The sequence below is a fragment of the Symphalangus syndactylus genome, chromosome 23 (assembly GCF_028878055.3).
Source record: "Symphalangus syndactylus isolate Jambi chromosome 23, NHGRI_mSymSyn1-v2.1_pri, whole genome shotgun sequence".
Taxonomy (NCBI): domain Eukaryota; kingdom Metazoa; phylum Chordata; class Mammalia; order Primates; family Hylobatidae; genus Symphalangus; species Symphalangus syndactylus.
This window is the reverse complement of record NC_072445.2, coordinates 30,521,766-30,541,684: the sequence shown is the minus strand read 5'-3', so window position 1 is coordinate 30,541,684 and position 19,919 is coordinate 30,521,766. Positions and strand designations below refer to the sequence as shown.

The following is a 19,919-nucleotide window of genomic DNA, read 5'->3' as shown; positions in this document are numbered from 1 at the left end:
AGAGAAAAAACTGTAGGAGTAAATCCTTATGACCTCTCATTAGACAAAGACTTCTTAGACTCAACACCAAAAGCACAAGTGACAAGAAAAAAAGATAAATTAGACTTCATCTGAAAACAAAAAACCCTTTTTGTTGCAAACAATACCATCAAGAAAAGACAACCTTCGGAATGGGGGAAAATATTTGTAAATCATATAGCTGATAATGGACTTGTATCCAGAATATGTAAAGAACACTCAACAATAAAAAGCCAAACAATTCAACTACAAAACAGGCAAAGGATTTGAACAGACATCTCTTCACAGATGATATACAAATGACCAATAAGCATATGAAAAGATATTCAGCTTTATTAGAAACGCAAATCAAAAACCACAATTACATACCACTTCATACTCACTATGATGGCTATATTTTTTTACAAGGTAACAATTTTCGGTGAGGATGTGGAGAAAGTGGAACCCTCATCCACTGCTGGTAAGATATATAATGATACAGCCACTTTGGAAAACTTTTTGATAGCTCCTCAAAAGTTTAAACACAGAATCACCCTATGACCTAGCAATTCTACTCCTAGGTAATACAGCTGAGAGAAAGGAAAACATATTCGCACAAAAACCTGGACACAAATATTCACTGTTGCATTATTCATAATAGCCAAAATGTGGAAACCATCCAAATGTCCCTCAAATGCTGAACAGGTAAAACATTATTTGGCAATTAAAAAATTAAGTACTGATACATTCTACAGCATAGATGAAACTTGAAAATATTATGCTAAGTAAAAGAAGTCAACCACAAGGGACCACATATTGTATGACTCCATTTATATGAAATGTTCAGAACGGACAAATCCAGAGACAGAAAGCAGGTTAGTGGTTGCCAGGGGTTGGGAGAGGAAGAATAGAGAATGACCATAAATGGGTATGAGGTTTCATTTTTAGGTGAGAATGTTCTAAAATTACATAGTGGTGTTGATTGTACAATCTGTAATTACACTAAAAACCAATGAATTATACATTGTAAAAGGGTGCATGTCAAGATTTGTGAATTCTAGCTCAATAAATCTATTATTTAAAAAAGTATATGTGACAATATGTTGAGACACTCTACAACTGGGGTCTCCAACTCTCAGGCCACAATACCAGCACCAGCACGTGGCCCATAGGAACCAGGCTGCACAGGAGGTGAGCAGTGAGCGAGCATTACCACCTGAACTCCACTTCCTGTCAGATTAGTGGAGGCATTAGATTCTTATAGGAGTGCGAACCCTATTATGAACTGCACATGTGAGAGATCTAAGATGTGCACTCCTTATGATAATCTAATGCCTGATGATCTGAGGTGGATCTGTTCATCCCAAAACCATCCACACCCCTCCCCGTCCCCGACCTCAGTCCGTGGAAAAATTGTCTTTCATGAAACCAGTCCCTGGTGCCAAAAAGGTTGGAGATGGCTGCTCTAGAGTAAATAATAGACCTTCTCAAGGACACTTCTCTCTACGACCTACTAAAAATCAGTAATTTCAACAAAAGCAAAAAATAAAATATTTCTAGTAGGAATGGATAAATTAACTGTAATTGATAATTGCAATAATGGACTTCACCAAGGATCAAAGTTAAAAGCAAAGTGGAAGATGCAATGGGTTTGGTTCAGATGGTACCATGCATGACATCTTTCTATGCAAAGGTAGATGTGACTTAAAAACCTCATGAAGTAAATGAAACTATAGAAACTGCCTCCCTAGCATATACGTGACACTAAACGTCTACAAAATGTTTGTTCCCTTCCCTTCACGGCCTCTTTTCCCTAACTCATATACTCCATAGTGTTCCTTTCTACAGTGGATATGTCTTCTACTTGTCAGACAGGACAATGTATTTCACCTATTGCAACTTCTACTTTTTTATTTTATTTGGCTTCAAGCAAAACAGAGTCTCAGCCAGTCCTACTACCATCTGACTGCTCTAAAACTTCCAAAACATAATTTTTCCACATTCCCATTGTGGCATGTATCTACCTAAAAGACGTAAATTCTAGGCCAGGCACGGTGGCTCACACCTGTAATCCCAGCACTTTGGGAGGCTGAGGCGGGCGTATCACCTGAGGTCAGGGGGTTCGAGACCAGCCTGGCCAACATGGCAAAACTACGTCTCCAAAAATACAAAAATTAGCCAGGCATGGTGGCACACACCTGTCTGTAGTCCCAGCTACTCAGGAGGCTGAGGCAGGAGAATCACTTGAATCCGGGAGGTGGAGGTTGCAGTGAGCCGAGATTACGCCACTGCATTCCAGCCTAGATGACAGAGTGAGGCTCCATCTCAAAAAAAAAAAAAAAGGACATAAATTCTATTTCCAATACTTATCCCTGTTAAATGAGTCCCAAAGAGCTCTTCTTTTTTATATAATTACAATATGTAAATCATTCAGATCTGTCTGCAAAATTATTTTTTAAAAGTATTCAGAGAGATCTTACTGACATTTTTGATTTATGGTTTTTTTTTTTTTTTTTTGAGACGGAGTCTTGCTCTTTCGCCCAGACTGGAGTGCAGCAGCATGATCTCAGCTCATCGCAACCTCCACCTCCCGGGTTCAAGCAATTTTCACGCCTTAGCCTCCTGACTAGCTGGAATTATAGGCGTGCAGCACCATGCCTGGCTAATTTTTCTATTTTTTGTAGAGTGGGGGTTTCACCATGTTGGCCAGGGTGGTCTCGCACTTTTGACCTCAAGTGATCCGCCCACCACAGACTCCCAAAGTGCTGGGATTACAGCACCACGTAATGTGATGACATTACGCCCCGTGTGAGACACCACGCCCCACCTGACAACTGACTTTTAAATAAAGTATTACCTCCTCTAAATTTCACGATATAAATAAGTAACCACCACTTGTCTAGTTTAACACATTATTAGCTTTATTTTGGCCGAAAAAATTTTGGTTAAAGATGAACCTTTATAAACTAAACCTTCTTGTGCTTTAATAAAGCACACATTTAACAGGGCAAGTAAATGTGAGACTTTGTTATTAAGGAGTCCCTTTTCTTCTTGTCAAAGAGAAGGAAGGATATATTGTTATCCAAAGCTATTAGCTACTGTTTCAGGCAGGTACTTGGAGAATGTAAAGAGAACACACTACACATTAGTACCAGCACTTAAGACAGAAGGGAAAAATGAATGGTGAGAACAATTAGAAATAACTACAAAAATATACTTACAGCCTCAAACTGCAATTGGCTATCCTTTAAGAAATCCTGAATTTTATCCTTGGGTAAAATACTAAATCTAAATCGAAGGAGATCCATTTCTTGTTGAATGAACCAGCGTCTGAGTTCTTCACTGAAATGAAGACAGAAATTATGAGTACAAACTAAAAATCCAGTGATTATGAAATCTAAGAAATGTTTATAAAACAATATTCAAACATGAGCCAGATGCCAATGGACAGCAGTTAAAAACATGCAAGTCCTCTATCATGGTAAGGAGAATATCAATACCACATATCACAATCTTCTAGGGATGTGTTGGGTACAAGGTATAGGGGGTGTTAAAAATTAAAAAGATTAAATACAAGAATGCTTCGAGCCTAGCTGCGTTATTTTTAAATAACATAAAATACTTCATGCATTTAATGTAACTACAAAATATTCATTTTATGTTAGAAAATAGGGGCTGGACGTGGTGGTTCATGCTCGTAATCCCAGCACCTTGGGAGGTCAAGGCAGGCAGATTGCTTGAGCCCAGAAGTTTGAGACCAGCCTGGGCAACTTGGTAAAACCCCATATCCACAAAAAAATTAGCCAGGCATGGTAGCATGTGCCTATAGTCCCAGCTCCTCAGGAGGCTGAGGTGGGAGGATCACCTGAGCCCACGGATGTTGCGGCTGCAGTGAGCCGAGATCACACCACTGTACTCCAGCCTAGGTAATGGCATGAGGACCTAGCTCAAAAAAAAAAAAAAAAGAGAGAAAAGAGAAAAAAAAAAAGAAAATGGGGAAATGGGGCACTCCTTTGGCTTGAGGTGTCTTTATAAATGCCAAATAAAAGACACCAGATTTTTTAAGGGAACTTTTATCAGATTAACTTTGCAAAGGAAACTTTGCTTATGGCTTTACAATTTATAATTTCACAAAATTTAATATGCACATATATACCACAATATTTAAAAGCAATAAAATGTTCATTTATAAGGCAGATACTAATGGGCATTACCATTATATAATAAAATAATTACCCTACTGGATGCAAAATATGATTTCACATTTTTAGGAGATTTTCACAGATTGTCAGCAACATATTTATTATTAAATTTCACAAACTACATATGCTTTTTTACAGAAGAAAAACGAACCAAAACTGGTAAGTAATTTCTCAATTATTATCTTGGGATAGTAAGCAATTCCAGAGTCTCACTTGATAAGCTTATTAATTTAAAAAAAGACAGCCATAACTAAATTATGTGACCAAAATTAATATATGAGGGAAAAACAATTTTTAAAAAGGCAACTAACTTTACTACCTCTGGGTGGCACTATTAACTTAAAAGAAACCAACTACCAAACAAAAATATCTTAGATTTAACTGGCCCATAGAGCTCAAATTCCAAAAACCTGTATAAATTCAAGTGTGGGTTTCATTGTTTCTTATAAATATTATCATTTTTTTGCAGGAAAAATATCAAAAGTCCTTCTTCCCAATAAAATCCTTTCCAATTTAAAATCCCAAATGAAGAGTCTCTCTCACAAACTTAAAAAGTGTTTCATCAGGCAAAATTTTGCAATAGAATTTTTTTCAATATTTTTAAGTAAACAATTTGTTCCAAACAATTTACTGCAACAGTGTTCAACCCCATGATCAACTGGCTCCTGATGTCATTCTGGGTTTTCCTATGTTCAACACAACACATCAACTTACCACACACCAATTTATAACCCATGACACCAGATTTGACTGTGAGAATATAAACATATACTTACGACTGGCAATAAGCAAGACGCAAAATAAAATGAGAAATATGATCTCTTCTTCGTGGTTCATATTCATCTTCTAAGTTTTCCTTAAAAATAATGACACATGAATAAAATAAATGCATTAGAATGGTAAGAGGTATAAGGAAATACTGAGCCAGCCTAAGCCAATGGTAAATTAAGTTTCAAAAACATTTCTTTCTTTAGAGATGGGGTCTCGCTCTATCACCCAGACTGGAGGGTAGTGGTCAATCACAGCTTACTGTAACTTCAAACTCCTGGGCTCAAGTGATCCTCCCGCCTCAACCTCCCAAGCAGCTGGGACTACAAGCGACAACCACCATGCCCCGCTAATATTTTATCTTTTGTATAGATGGAGTCTCAATATGTTGCCCAGGCTGGTTATGAACTCCTGGTTTCAAGCAATCCTCCTACTCTAGTCTCTCAAAGCACTAGAATTACAGGCATGAGCCACCACACCCAGTCCCAAAACATTTTTTTTTTTCTTTTTAAGTTCTGGGATACACGTGCGGAATGTGCAGGTTTGTTACACAGGTATACGTGTGCCATGGTGGTTTGCTGCCCATCATCTAGGTTTTAAGCCCCACATGCATTAGGTATTTGTCCTAATGCTCTCTCTCCCCTTGCCCCCCCAACCCCCTGACAGGCCCTGGTATAGGGTGTTCCCCTCCCTGTGTCCATGTGTTCTCATTGCCAAAACATTTCTTAATATGCTTTTCAGGATAATTATCATTTACCTTAAGCTATCAATCAGATGAAACCGAGAAGTAAACTAATCTCAACAAAACCTCTTGAGTTTGGATCGCACTACTTTCTTCCCACCAATCCCTCTCTTTTAATTTTCTTCTTATCCAGCCTATATCCAGGGTGCTCACCACCTCAACCACTTCTTAAACCAACCTCAGCTTCTTTAATTTCAACCATTTGGCAAAACCTAGATTCTTAATCTACAACTACACTCTGCAGTCCTATTCTCAAAATGCTAAGAACCTCCGGAGAAAAAAACACAACTACGGGAATTTGGAAAATATAATTTCATGGCCTATAATCTCAACTAGATCCTTACCAATAGTCAGATCCAAAATAATAAGAACAAACATGCCTTGAGCACTTACTAGGTACCAGACAGTGCCCTAAGCATTTTTAAGGCATGAACACATTTAATACTTTAAAAAAAAAAAAAACCCTACGAGGGAGGCACTACTATAATCTTATTTTACAGATAAGGAAACTGAGGCACAGAGAAGTTATGTAACTTGTTCAGGGTCACAAAGCTTGTCCAGAGTAAGCGGCAGTGTTGAGATTCAACACAAAATCATCTCCTTCCTCACTTCTCAGAAAATCGTCAGTCTTCACCAGTTGTCCCAAGACCCCTAATATAGCACCTTTCCCTTCTCTCTGAACAGATGACTTCACCTACTTTACAGAAAATAAAGGCTACTAGGCAGAATCCTTCAGTCCCAAGCTTCCACATACACATGTTGTGTTGCCTTCCATTCATCTCTACAAAGCATCTCCTCTTCCTGGCATGTAAAGCTACATTAGTCCAATCTCATGCTGCTAATAAAGACATACCCAAGACTGGGTAAACCCATAAAAGGAAAGAGGTTTAACTGACTCACAGTTCCCCAGGGCTGGGGGGACCTCAGGAAACTTACAATCATGGCAGACGGGGAAACAAACACGTCCTTCTTCACATGGTGGCAGTAAGGAGAAGTGCTGAGCAAAATGGGGAAAAGCCCCTTATAAAACCATCAGATCTTGTGAGAACTCACTATCTAGAACAGCAGCATGGGGGTAACTGCCCCCATGATTCAATTACCTCCCACCGGGTCCCTCCCACAACACATGGGGATTATGGGAACTACAATTCAAGATGAGATTTGGGTGGGGACACAGCCAAACCATATGAAAAGCTAATTCCTGCACCTAAACCCCACAACCCATTTGCTTGTGCCTCTTAAAGACCCTGACTTATCAAATGCTCTCTCAAAGTTTCATCTTCAAGCTCCCCTCTTCCCCATTCTATTCTAGATCTTCTGCTCAGCTTATGTGTTTAAGTATCTCCTGTCATATATGTACAAGTGTGTGCTTGTATATCTTCTCTTTTCCCTAAAACAACCTCTATATTCTGCCCTATTTTTCTTCTCTTTTCAGCTACACATTTTAAAAGAGTACGTCTTCTATATCCACCTCTCTTCCTTCTCCAACCACTGTCATTGTTCTGGTCTCTGCCCCTATCTATAAGGGCCCATCCAGCTGCTAAATCCAATGGACACTGTACAATTCATCTTACATAATCTATCTTAAGCTTCTGAAACTATTGTGGTTAAAAGCACCACTACAGAAACAAAATACCCAGATTCATATCTTGGCTCCACCCTTTACCATCTTATGAGCTTGGGCAAGTTATTCAGTCTGTGAATAAACAGGCTGTATCTGTAAAATAGGGATGATAATAATACCCACCTCATAAGACTGCTGTATGAATTACATACATGGGTTAATATATGTAATGCACTTAGAACAAAGTCTGGTACATAGTAAACATACCATTAATATAAATATCGGCTGTTGTTATTCCCTATTATCATTATTAATATCATGATCATTATTATTGAAACTCTAGCCCTCTTTGGCTTCTATGACACTACTATTCTGGTTCATCTCCTACTTCTGAGAAAGCTCCTTTCCATTCTCCTTCCCAAATTCCTCCAATTCCACTTTACCTTCAATATTGGTATTCCTCATGTCTTGACTTCCATCATCATCTCTTCTCACTCAAATATTTTCCTAGGGTGCTCTTACCTACTCCTGATGATTCCGACCTTCTGCTAAATCTACTCCCACCACATGTCTTCCTGTATATTCAGACCTGTCTATGCAATTGTCCACTAGACATCTCCACAGGCACCTCAAATTCATGTTAAGAACTAAACTCTACATCTTCCAAGACTTGCTTCTCCTTCTGCATATCACATCTCAAAATATTACCACCATCCACTAATTTTCCTAACTAGAAACCTGGGTGTCATTTATAACTCTTCTCTCTCCATTCCCCCTACAATCAGTCATGAAAACCTTTTGATTCTACCTTCTTAATCTCTCTTCAACCGGTCCCCTTCTCTCATTTAATTCAGACTCTCATCATTTCCAGGCTTTTAACTGGTTTCCCTCCTAACAGACATGACCCTGTCAATCTGCTGTTGGCAGTCTTCCCAAAATGAAAATCTAATCACATCTGTCAACATGCAGCTCCACTACTACCTCTTCTGGAAAGCCTTCCCAAACCACCCCAATCTGAGCTGCATAATTATGTATGTTTTTGGAGTTCCTGGAGCATGCATCTATAAACACTGTCATCATCCTGTATTGCACGGGATACATTTGGCATGTCTGGAAATATGTAGGGGTAGAAGCCAGAGATGCTACTGAGCATCCTACAATGCACAGGACAATCCCTGCAACAAGGAATTATTAGACCCAAAATGATGTTAGTCCTGAGGTTGAGAAACCCTGCCATATTATAATCATCTGACTTCATGTCAATCACCCCTAATAGACTGAAGAACCTTCAGGCAGAGGCCATGATACATTAGTCTTTATAAAAGCCCAGTGCCTAATATAATACCTTTCCCACAAGTGACACTCAATACATAAATATACAGAAACTGAAGGAACTTTTTTTTTCCTTTTTTACTTACTCTGTAGGAAAATTTGAGCTTCCGAAGCTCACTCTCCAACTTACTCTGGTATTGTTCAGTTCCTTTCACATAGCTCACTCCAAGATTTTCAACTGATTTTAACACTAAAAAAAAGAAAAAAGGTATAAATGCAAGATAATGTTTTAAAACTAAATCCAAGACAAAATCTATGGAGGGCAATTCCATAATTACTTGTTTACAGAACATGACAAGTAATTGCCAGTTTATTTCCTGTAACTATATTATATAAACTACACATGCTTATAAGAGGATAATGTCCATCTATGTGCAGAAAACATCCATGTCCCACAGCATAATCTAATATCAGGGATTCTCAATCAGGGAAGAGGGATGGATGGTGAATAATCATTCCTGTACTGAGCCGCTGTTGCTGAGGAACAGAAAAGTATGTCAGTATGGGAAAAAAAACTAGGCACTCCTTGTTTGCATCCTTCATATGGGAGCTGCCTGTTAGGCAGTAGGCGTCATTTACTTAGCATAGATTCAACAGAAAAAAAGCATCCCTTCCTTTCCTGATGAAGCCGAGGACAGGGCACAACAGTGAAGAAGAAGGGCCATCCAAACAGCCAAATGAACCATCCTGAACAGATGCTACATACTGTTCAAAGGTTCCTAAAGCACCTTATCAATCTTTCCTCAGATCAATTATTCTCTGGAGGCATTTTTGAAGTCAAGAATGAAGAACTTCTAATTGTCTCCTGAACATAAACCCCATGTCCCACAGGTATGGGTATCCAAATTAATTATCCTCCCCTCATTCCTACTCTTCTTCCTGCCATGCCCATCTCCATCAGCAGAGTTTCTATGCATCAGACCATCCAAGCAGGAACTGCAGCCACTCCACACCTGCTCCCTCACTCCTCATATCCAGTCACCAAATCCTATCAATGCTACCTCCTCAGTATCCCTTAACTCTCTCCCTTCCTATCATTGCCATTGTCACTATCATAGTTCAGGCCCTTATCATTTCACCTCAAGTGCCAAACCCAAGGGACACTTTTCAACCACCATCTTAATCCCTATGAAGTATCTGACACTGCTAAGCTTTCTAAAACCCTTTTCTCCCTTGTCTTCATTCTTTCATTCAACACACAGGCACTGAGTGCCTCCTCTCTGTATTAGCAGTGCTTACCCTGCTCCTCTAAGAATGATTAACAGTATCTCACCTTTCCTTCTGATTTCCCCACAAGGATATCCTGCAACATAAACTCTGAAGACAACGCTAGTGTTTCTGTTTCAATCCATGTCTAGCCCATTCTTTTCTCTAGCAACACACTGAGGATTAAGTAGGCCCCCAGGACAATAGCCACACCCTTCTTACACCCCAATATCATATCATTAGCATGGCACAAAACGCCCTCCATACTTCTCCATCCACCGTGAATTCCTGAACTTGTTACTGTTAGCTCAAATATGAAATTCTCTTTCATGCTCCAAGCCTTTGCATAGGCCATTATCTCAGCTTGGAAAAACTCTTCACTTCTTCTCTGCTGGAAAATTTCTACTCATTCTTCGGTATGTCCAGATCACATTTCAACTTCTCTAAGAAGCTTATTTAATAAGACTAAGTCAGTCACTCCCACTTCTTTGTTTCAACAGCACTACCATTTACTTCTACTAGAGCAGTTAAAATACTGAATTATGACTATTATTTTGGATATCTGTCTCCATGTACTAGAATACAACTTCAACAAAAAATAACATTATTCATCTCAAAATCCCTGCCACCTAGAACATAATGGCACTCAATAATATGCATTGTACAATAAATAAATGAATGAGTACCAAACCCTCAACAAATATTGTTGAATGGATTGCTGAATGAAGGATATGAATTACCTCAGTAAATATTTGTTAAACGGATTGCTGAATGAAGGAAATGAATTACCTTCATTCATTCTCACAAAGGGTAAGTGAGCTTCTCAAGAATATATACATTCTAATTTAAATAGTACTTACATTTAACTCTATCAATAGCCAAGTTTTCAAATTCTATTAAAGATATGTTTTCAGAAGGTGGCTGCAAGTAAAACTGAAGGCAATGAGGGTAGGAAGCATTCCTCTGGTCACCTGCCAACCTCAGCATCATATAATTTCTTCTAGAAAACTCCATCTTGGTCACCTTAGAAGGAAGCACATAAAAAGCGTAAAATGATGGAAAATAAAGTTGGGAAAAAAAAAAAAAAAGAAAAAATAATTCCACAAACACAGAAAAAAAAATGGACTTGAGGGTATGCACAAAATGTTAGCAGTGGCAATTCCTAGGTGATGTCCTTCTCTCGTTTCCAGATTTTCTACAATACACCTGTAATAATTTGTAATGCGGGTGGGAGGCGCTAGAGCAGATGCAGGTAGTGATCCTAATTTTCAGCAACATGAAAGTCAGGTGATGTTGCCTGCTCATTATAGGCCTGTGTGTCACTGCTCTTGGATCTTTACGATCCCAAGAGTTAACATAAGGTTTTACGTGGTCTGCAATCCTGAACTTAGAGGAAAGTGCTGTAGGTTCTGGCCAAATGAGGGTCTTACTTGATGGACTGGGTCCAGTTACTCACTTCCTCTGTTATGACTCTGGGAAACAGAACAACTGTCTTTCGGAACTCCTTTTCGGGAGCATCCACAAGTGCCTTAAAAAAGTTCCATCCCCAACACCCCTCCTCACTCCACTGGCAAACCCATCTCCCCCCAACTCCTCCCTGGTACCTGGGTGTCTGCCCCAAACAACCAACCCGCCAAGTCTGTCCTTCTGCTACTGCTGCCTGCAAAGTGATCCATCTCTCCTTTCTCTCAACTTGCAAGCCTCAACAACAGGATTGCTCTCTGTCCTAAATTCGCGGGAGTTTCCCTTACCTGCAAGAATTCAAACTCAGGAAAACACAAACGCTGGCAGCCACTGTTCCCGGGTGGCGGGAGAGTTCATACGAAACCGGAAGCGGAAGCGACTAGCACAGAAGGCCAGCCTTGCCCCACCTCCCCGTGGCGGGTAGAGGGGGGTTGGGCCTGAGGCTCTGGGCATGCTCAGTGGAGCGCGTCTGGGAGCTCAAGGTGTTGCATCCGCTCTGGCAGCTTTGAAGTGTTTGGATGTCAGTGTTTTGGGGATTTGTTTTCCAGATTTTAAGATGCATTTCCTGCATGTGGAGTCGGTAGCTTTTAACGGTTGGAACTGGGGTGCTGAATGCTAGTGGCGAAAACTCCCACATGCCGAAAATTGAACCAATGTAACTTCGTTTGGGGACACTAACAAATATTCCCTATATTGAGGGAAATATGGCGCTTTAACCCGCAGGGCTGGCGCTCATCACTTTCAGTCTGGGGAGGAATGAGGAAAAAAGGCATTAGGATCTTTTTTGCACCTAGTTCCCTGTTAGGGCTCTTTTTTTTCCCCTCGTTTAATCTTTCGGCGACCTATAAGGTCGTATTACTCCCATTTGGCAGATGAGAAAACAAGTTACAAGATCCTCGTTAGTTTGCTCATCTACATACAATATACGTTTTGAATTTCGTATTGGGCGGCAAGCCCCTACTGGCAGGTTCCACGTTCAATTCGCTCCCCGCTTTCCGGCAATGCCTCCCACAAAGGAAGCGCGCAGCTCAATTATCTGTGGAATGAACTAGAATGAATGAAAGAATGCACATTCGCAGGAATCACTGTGCAATCTACAGGAATTAGAAGAACCCAGCCTCGGAGGGAAGGTAGGGTGGAAGAAGATGAAGCGCTGGAGATTACGCGGACGTGCCGCTTACTTTCCAGATGTCCGACTGCAGACTCACAAGCGGGGCGTCAGAGCCACCACACCAGTTCTCCGCTGTCTGTAAGATTTTCGAGAACTGGAAATTAACTTCACTCGTGGCCTCTAGGAGGCGTGCCTCGCTTACAGATGTGCTGGAATGAGGCTCCGGTATAGGTAGTCCTTAGGAGATCAAATGAATGCTTTGAAATGTTCACGTTTTTAGAAATGCAAAGTACATTGAAACAATATCAAGCTTCAAAGCATCTACCCAGCCTGGACTAAACTGTGGCTGGCACTGACTTTATACCAGGACCTGTTCTAAGTGGTTTACATATCAACTCATTTTATTATCATAACCATATAAGATAGGTTATTCCCCCCGACCCATCACCACTACCCCAGACAAGAGTCTTGTTCTGTCGCCCAGGCTGGAGTGCAGTGGCGCGATCTCGGCTCACTGCAACCTCCGCCTCCGGGGTTCAAGCAATTCCCCTGCCTCAGCCTCCCGAATAGCTAGGATTACAGGTGCCTGGCTAATTTTTGTATTTTTAGTAAAGACGGGGTTTCACTATGTTGGCAAGCTGGTCTCGAACTCCTGACCTCGTGATCCGCCCGCCTTGGCCTCCCAAAGGTTATTAATATTAAACGTATTTTCTAGATACGGAAACTGAAGAACCGAGAAGTTAAATGAAGTCAAAAGGACACATAATGTCAGAGCCATGTTCAAACCCAGAGAAACTCTCCAGGCCCCACTGTGCTAACGATCTCACTATACCAATTCCAGTAATATGACAGCAGAGTTTCACCTCATTTCTTCCTCTCTGTATCAAATACATAATACAAATATGTAATACAAATACATCACGTGGTCCAAAGAAGACACCTGAAAGCATATAAACTGCCTGAAAAAACCTGCAGCACAGACCATAAGAACATTTACATGAATATCTTATCTCTGGATAGCAAACAAATTTAAATATTATAAATTACAAAGAAAAAAGATATAAAGACTTGACCATAAAAAATATAAAATTATGCATGTAAAAAATTCATAGAAGTATTTTGCACTCATCAAACTAGAGAAAAGGTCTACCAAAAGTATAACATCAAAAAGGTTAACGCCATCAGGATACAAAGAAGTTAATTCATTAGGAAAAAAATCCTAAGACACAAACAGAAAAATGGGAAAAGAAGAAGAACAGGTAACTCATAGATAAAATAACTAATGTTAAATATGAAAAATGTTTTTATCACTAGCAGCAAAGAAATTTTCTCCTGCAAAATTGTCAAGGATTTTATAATGAAACGACTCAGTGTTGCCACCTGTTTTGCTCCTCATTTAAACCCCTGAGGCTCTTTACGACTCCCATATGGTGTAGTTCTGGAAATAATTATAGCCCTCTACTACAGAAGTTCTTTATCTTTTGGAAGATTAAGATTAAGAACTTCTGTAGTAGAGGGATGTAATTATGTCCATGAACCACTGGACAATGTGATGAAAGCTCTCCTCAGAAAAATGCACCTACACACACATCTATATTATTTCAAGAGGTTCAAGATCACCATATGTGGCTGGTTAAGAATTCCAGCACTACCAGGTTTTAAGCTTTCTTTGGATGAGCCCTTTTGTTCATCTTTGTGATCCCCAAAGTACTTGCTACAATATCTGCCCAATTAAAAGATGAAGTAGCCAGTGTCATTTTATGACCAGCTCAGAGAAAACTGGAAATATATGTTCATGCTTAACATACCAATATCTTACTATGTCACATAATAGCTGCCTTTTCATCATATTAAAAACTGATTTTAAGCCCCGGGGGACAAAATACCATGTGTTGGTCAGCTATTCCAGCATTTTTATTGTTTCCTAATGCCACAGCTTTGGTCACTACCTCACTGTGAAGGGTGCTTTTCTGAATCCAGAGGCAATTGCAATATAAAATAAATCTGCATATCACAATAGCAATAATGCACAATAATGTTATACATTTCAGCAGCCATGTTCGGTAAATCACTGTGAGCTCTTTCATGTATTCACCTAATCTACAAAAAATGGATTGACACATTGCTCAGCCCTGGCAACCGAGATTCTTGTAAATACAGACACTGACCTCACAATCATGGGAAGGAAAACATACAGAAACACGTAAGTTTTACTTCCACTGAACCATAGCATCTCAAAAACAGGGACAACTGTTTCATTCATTTCTGTGACCCCAGTGCCTGGCATTCCATGGGCCCTCAATAAATACTTATGACACTGAATTGTTTTTGTTTTTTCTTTGGTTTTGTTTTGTTTTTTGAGATGAAGTCTCGCTCTGTCACCCAGGCTGGAGTGCAGTGGCGCGATCTCGGCTCACTGCAACCTCTGTCTCCTGGGTTCAGGCAATTCTCCTACCTCAGCCTCCTGAGTAGCTGGGATTACAGGCGCCTGCCACCATGCCCAGCTATTTTTTGCTTTTTTAGTAGAGACGGGGTTTCACCACGTTGGCCAGGCTGGTCTCAAACTCCTGACCTCAGGAGATCCGCCTGCCTCGGCCTCCCTAAGTGCTGGGATTATAGGCGTGAGCCACCGCGCCCAGCCAATACTGAATTGTTGAATACTGTGAGAGACGTATGAAAAAAAAATGCTGGGTTCAGCTTCCCATTAAACAGATGGTTTGAATCAAATGTGACTCCAGCCTATAAAACTTCAAGTCCTCATCTGAAAACTTTATACACATTCCTTCCAGAATGAGCTGGCTTCATAGTTTAGCCTGTAATAAAGCACAGAGTACCTTCTCTGGCAGAATTTCCATGAATCATCACCGCTCAATTCAGTGCCTGCCCTGGTCATTACCCAGCTACAGACAGACTGCCCCACGTGGCATTCACCCTGAGATAACTCCTCCACAGCTCCAGAACTTCTATCCCAAAAAGTGTCACACTTACAGCTGAGAATTTAGTTGCCATTGCTTGGTAAATCTAAGTGAGTGTTCATTCCTCTTCTGAGCGGAGTGTGTCGCCCTGAAAACCACAGGCGTGGTAAGCTTCTTTACTAAGTAAGCATGCTGTAAACTCTAGGTCCTACCAGCTGTGTTTGCCATGAAAAGCAGAGAACAGGGGGTATTTCCAGCAAGATAGCTGACCCATAAAAGCAAATGCAGAGTTAGCCAACCTCTGGCCCTCCACTCTCCCCGTTTCACTGCCTACCTCTGGGAGTCGGCTGAGAAACAACCTAAAGAAGCACTTCATTCTTTCTCCATTTGCTTTAGATTGCTTTATTGGTCAAAATCAAGGAGCAGGAGAACTGAGAGAAAGCACATTTTTAAGGGTAGCACGGTGAAGAAACACTACCCTTCCATATATCATTATTTGATGTGTTCCAGAAATAGTAATTAAACACTTACTAAGTGTCAGGCAACATTTTCTATGCTGGGGATATGAGAATGATGAGACAGCCAAAAAATCCTGCTCTCATAAACCTTCTAATGGGAAAGAGAGACAATAAACAAGTTACATACATAAATCATTATGTTAGATAACAACTACTAAACAGAAAAAAATTAATCAGAAAAGAAGAATGTAAAGTTTTTCAAGGAGATAATTGAAATTTTAGAAAGGATAGCCAGGAAAGGCTGGCTAAAAATGAGGCCATGAAACAGAGACCAGAAGAAAACTTCGGATTTAGTCATGTCTATCTTTCGGAGAATAGCATTTCAGGCAGATGGAAGGCTAATCTTAATTCATTAGTATTTAAGACATTACAATATTGGTACAAGAATAAAGTCATCAATCAACGGAACAGAATAGAAAACCCAAAGATGGTCCCACACCTATGAGGAAACTTAGTATATGACAGATCCACTGTACAAATCAATGGAAGAAAAAAATAGACAATTCTAAATGGTGCTGGGACAATTGGCTGTCTACAGGGAGGAAAAATGTATTCCCTACCTCCTACTGTATAAAAAATCAATTCCAGATGATTTAAGAACTTGTATATGAAAGGCAAAATTTTAAGAATTTAAAACAAATATGTAGGCGGTCTTTATGGTCTTGATGGTCCAAAGAATTTATTTAACAAGACATTAAGAAAAAGCATAAGCAGTCCTGGAGATGGATAATGGTGATGGTTGCACAATAATGTGAATGTAATTAATGCCACTGAACTGTACACTTACAAATGGTTAAAATGGTAAATTTTGTGTTATGTATATTTTAAACTTTTTTTAAAAAAAAAAGCTAAAAAGAGAAAGATTGATCATTTTAACTACATTAAATTAAGAACTTAAGGGATTTTGCATGGGGAGGGAGTTTCTGTTCATTTGTTTTTTTAAGACAGGGTTTCCTGTTGCCCAGGCTGGAGTGCAGTGATGCGATCACTGCCCACTGCAGTCTCCACCTCCTGGGCTCAAGCGATCCTCCCAGCTGAACCTCCCAAATAGCTAGGACTGCAGGCACATGCCACCAAGATTGGCTGATTTTTAAATTTTTTTGTAGAGATGGGGCTGCACTATGTTGCTTGAACTTCTGGACTCAAGCAATCCTCCTGCCTCGGCCTCCCAAAGTGCTGAGATTACAGGCGTAAGCCACGACACTTGACCTTTTTAAAAGTACATAAAAGTTTTTAAAGTACATATACAGTTTTTTAGAGATCCACAAATTGGGAGATGATAAAATTAACACAGGGTCATTGTTAGTATCAAGATATAATCAATAAGAAAAAAATAAAAAACAGTAGAAAAGAGAAACGGAACCTGAACAAGTATTTCACAATGAAGGAAATGTAAATGATCAATAAACATATGGAAATATGTTTAATTACATTAGTAACTGAAGAAATGCAAATTAAAACCACAATGAGATAATATTCTACAGGTGCCAGATGGACAAAAATTTCAAAGTTTGAAAATATTGCGTGTTGACTAGGAACTCGTATACTATAGGTAAAACTGTTAATTGATACAACTACTTTGAAAAATGTGGCATTACCTGGTAAATTTGAGAACATATGACCCTTTATCCCACTATGTGATTCTAGTCTAAGTATATTCTCTAGAGAAAGTTTTGAGCATAGACATCGAAAAACATGAACAAGAACATTCATGGCAATATCAAAATAGTCAAACACTGGAAACCATCCATTATCAGAAATGGATAAACTGGGCCAGGCACAGTGGTTCACACCTGTAATCCCAACACTATGGGAGGCTGAGGAGGGTGGAACACTTGAGCCCAGGAGTCTGAGACCAGCCTGAGCAACACGGTGAAACCCTGCCTCTACAAAAAATACAAAAATTAGCCAGAAATGGTGGCGCAAGCCTGTAGTCCCAGCTACTCTGGAGGCTGAGGTGGGAGGATCACCTGAGGCTGGGACGCTGCTGTGAGCCATGATCCTGCCACTGCATTCCTGCTGGGAGACACAGCAGACCTTGTCTCAAAAAAAAAAAAAAAAAAAGAGAAAAAAAGAAAAACAAATAGATAAATTCTGGTGTGTTCATACAATGGAATTTTTTAAGTGAAAAATGAATGAACTACTACAATTACAGTAAGCATATCGACATGGATGAATCATATAAATACAATGTTAACTAAAAAAGCAAGTCATAGGATAATACCGTATATGCTGGATATTTTCCTTTTCCCACCCCCTCACCTAAAACCACTCTAGCCCCCTCCCCTGCTCTCTGTTCCTAAACGAATGGACCATATAAACAGATTTCTGTGCTTTCTGCTTCCAGTTAGGTTAGGTCAATTAAAAGCCCCAAAAGGAAATAGGAAGAAGAGAAGAAAGTGAGATAAATGTATTTATCCCCACAGCGGCCTCCCTGCAAGGCCGCCTGTGTCCCTCAACCTGTCATTGCTTCTCTCGAGGTGGCAACAGACTCTAAAGGACCCTCTCACTTTGGGTCTGGTAACAGCTCCTTTTCCTCTACCTTTCAGACCTAGAGACAGTAACATATTGACTTCGAGTAAGCACTGATTAATTGCACTATCTATCCATTGTGGTTCCCTACTCCCACACCTTTGTAAATAATCTCTGCAAAAAAAACCATCCTTGGCCGGGCGAGGTGGCTCACGCCTGTAATCCCAGCACTTTGGGAGGCATAGGCGGGCGGATCACGAGGTCAGATTGAGACCACGGTGAAACCCCGTCTCTACTAAAAATACAAAAAATTAGCCGGGCATGGTGGCGGGCGCCTATAGTCCCAGCTACTCAGGAGGCTGAGGCAGGAGAATGGCGTGAATCTGGGAGGCGGAGCTTGCAGTGAGCCGAGATCGCGCCACTGCACTCCAGCCTGGGCAACAGAGCAAGACTCCGTCTCAAAAAAAGAAAAAAAAAAAAAATCCTTGAATTAGCATTTTTTTTATTTTTTATTTTTTCATTTTTTGAGACAGAATCTTGCTGTGTCACCCAGACTGGAATGCAGTAACGCAATCTTGATCTCAGCTCACTGCAACCTCTGCCTCCTGAGTTCAAGCGATTCTCCTGCCTCAGCTTCCCGAGTAGCTGGGACTACAGGCACATGCCACCACGCCAAGCTAATTTTTGTATTTTTAGTAGAGAGAGGGTTTCACCATGTTGGCTAGGCTGGTCTCGAACTCCTGACCTCGTGATCCACATGCCTTGGTCTCCCAAAGTGCTGGGATTACAGGCATGAGCCACTGCGCCCGGCCAAATTAGCCTATTTTGAGTATGCCATCTGTTCCTTGTTGAACCATGACTGGTACTATTCAGCATTTTTATAAAAGTTTTTTTGAAAGTGGAATCATACATACTGGAGTACATACTGTCAGTGGGAAATGATCAAATTCAAGATAGTGGTTAACTCTGGGGAGAAGAAAGAAGATGCACAAGTGGGGACCTTTGGCCCTCTCTTTTCTCTCCTTATTAGACCCAAGACAGATCTAATATTGTAATAGAGGCTGAGGTTTCAGGGCATGGACTGCTGATGGCTCAGTGGGGAAGTTTCCTCCACAGCAAATATACTTGTTAGGTCCCCTGACACTCCTGTGCGTAGATCTGAGAAGAGAGCCAACCCTGACAATACAGTTCCTCTTCCTTATCTGTCTCCCTTGTCTCTGAATCTCTCTGGTGCCAGGATGCAAAGGTCCTTTTACTGAGTCAGCACCCTCACCTAAATTCTTACCACAACTTGACAGTGAATTTCGTCTCTTGCTGTAATGACACAGTTGGGAGTCACCTGAACCTCCCAGACAGAATTCATCCTACCTGGAGCTTCACAACATCCTAGATGCGTCTGAGAGATGGTAGTGGGAAGCATTTGGATGTACCAATCTGGCCCTCTCACTTGGGTACCATAGTTTGGAGCTGAGTCTGGCCCTGGGATGGAAGGAAGAGACACACAGGATAGGAACCATATGGGGTTTAATCCAATATCTTTGCTTCAAGTTTATCCATATGGTAAGTGAGGTTAGTGGGGGTACGAAGTGAAATGAATCTCACTCTGAACATAGTATTCAGCAAAACTG

The 19,919-nt window shown here is 40.4% G+C and overlaps 1 protein-coding gene across 1 annotated transcript in view; it reads right to left on the bottom strand.

Annotated features, from left to right (window-relative positions):
* The window catches only part of PRIM2 (DNA primase subunit 2), a 313,885-nt gene extending 302,216 nt beyond the window's left edge, over positions 1-11,669 (bottom strand). The window contains exons 1-5 of the mRNA XM_055262817.2: positions 11,563-11,669; positions 10,672-10,834; positions 8,692-8,795; positions 4,976-5,055; positions 3,219-3,339 (exon numbers count right to left, since the gene is read on the bottom strand). Of these exons, the coding sequence (XP_055118792.1) occupies positions 3,219-3,339; positions 4,976-5,055; positions 8,692-8,795; positions 10,672-10,825 (459 nt within the window). The 5' untranslated portion in view covers positions 10,826-10,834; positions 11,563-11,669. The remainder of the gene's footprint in view (positions 1-3,218; positions 3,340-4,975; positions 5,056-8,691; positions 8,796-10,671; positions 10,835-11,562) is intronic.
* Between the last annotated feature and the right edge of the window lie 8,250 nt (positions 11,670-19,919).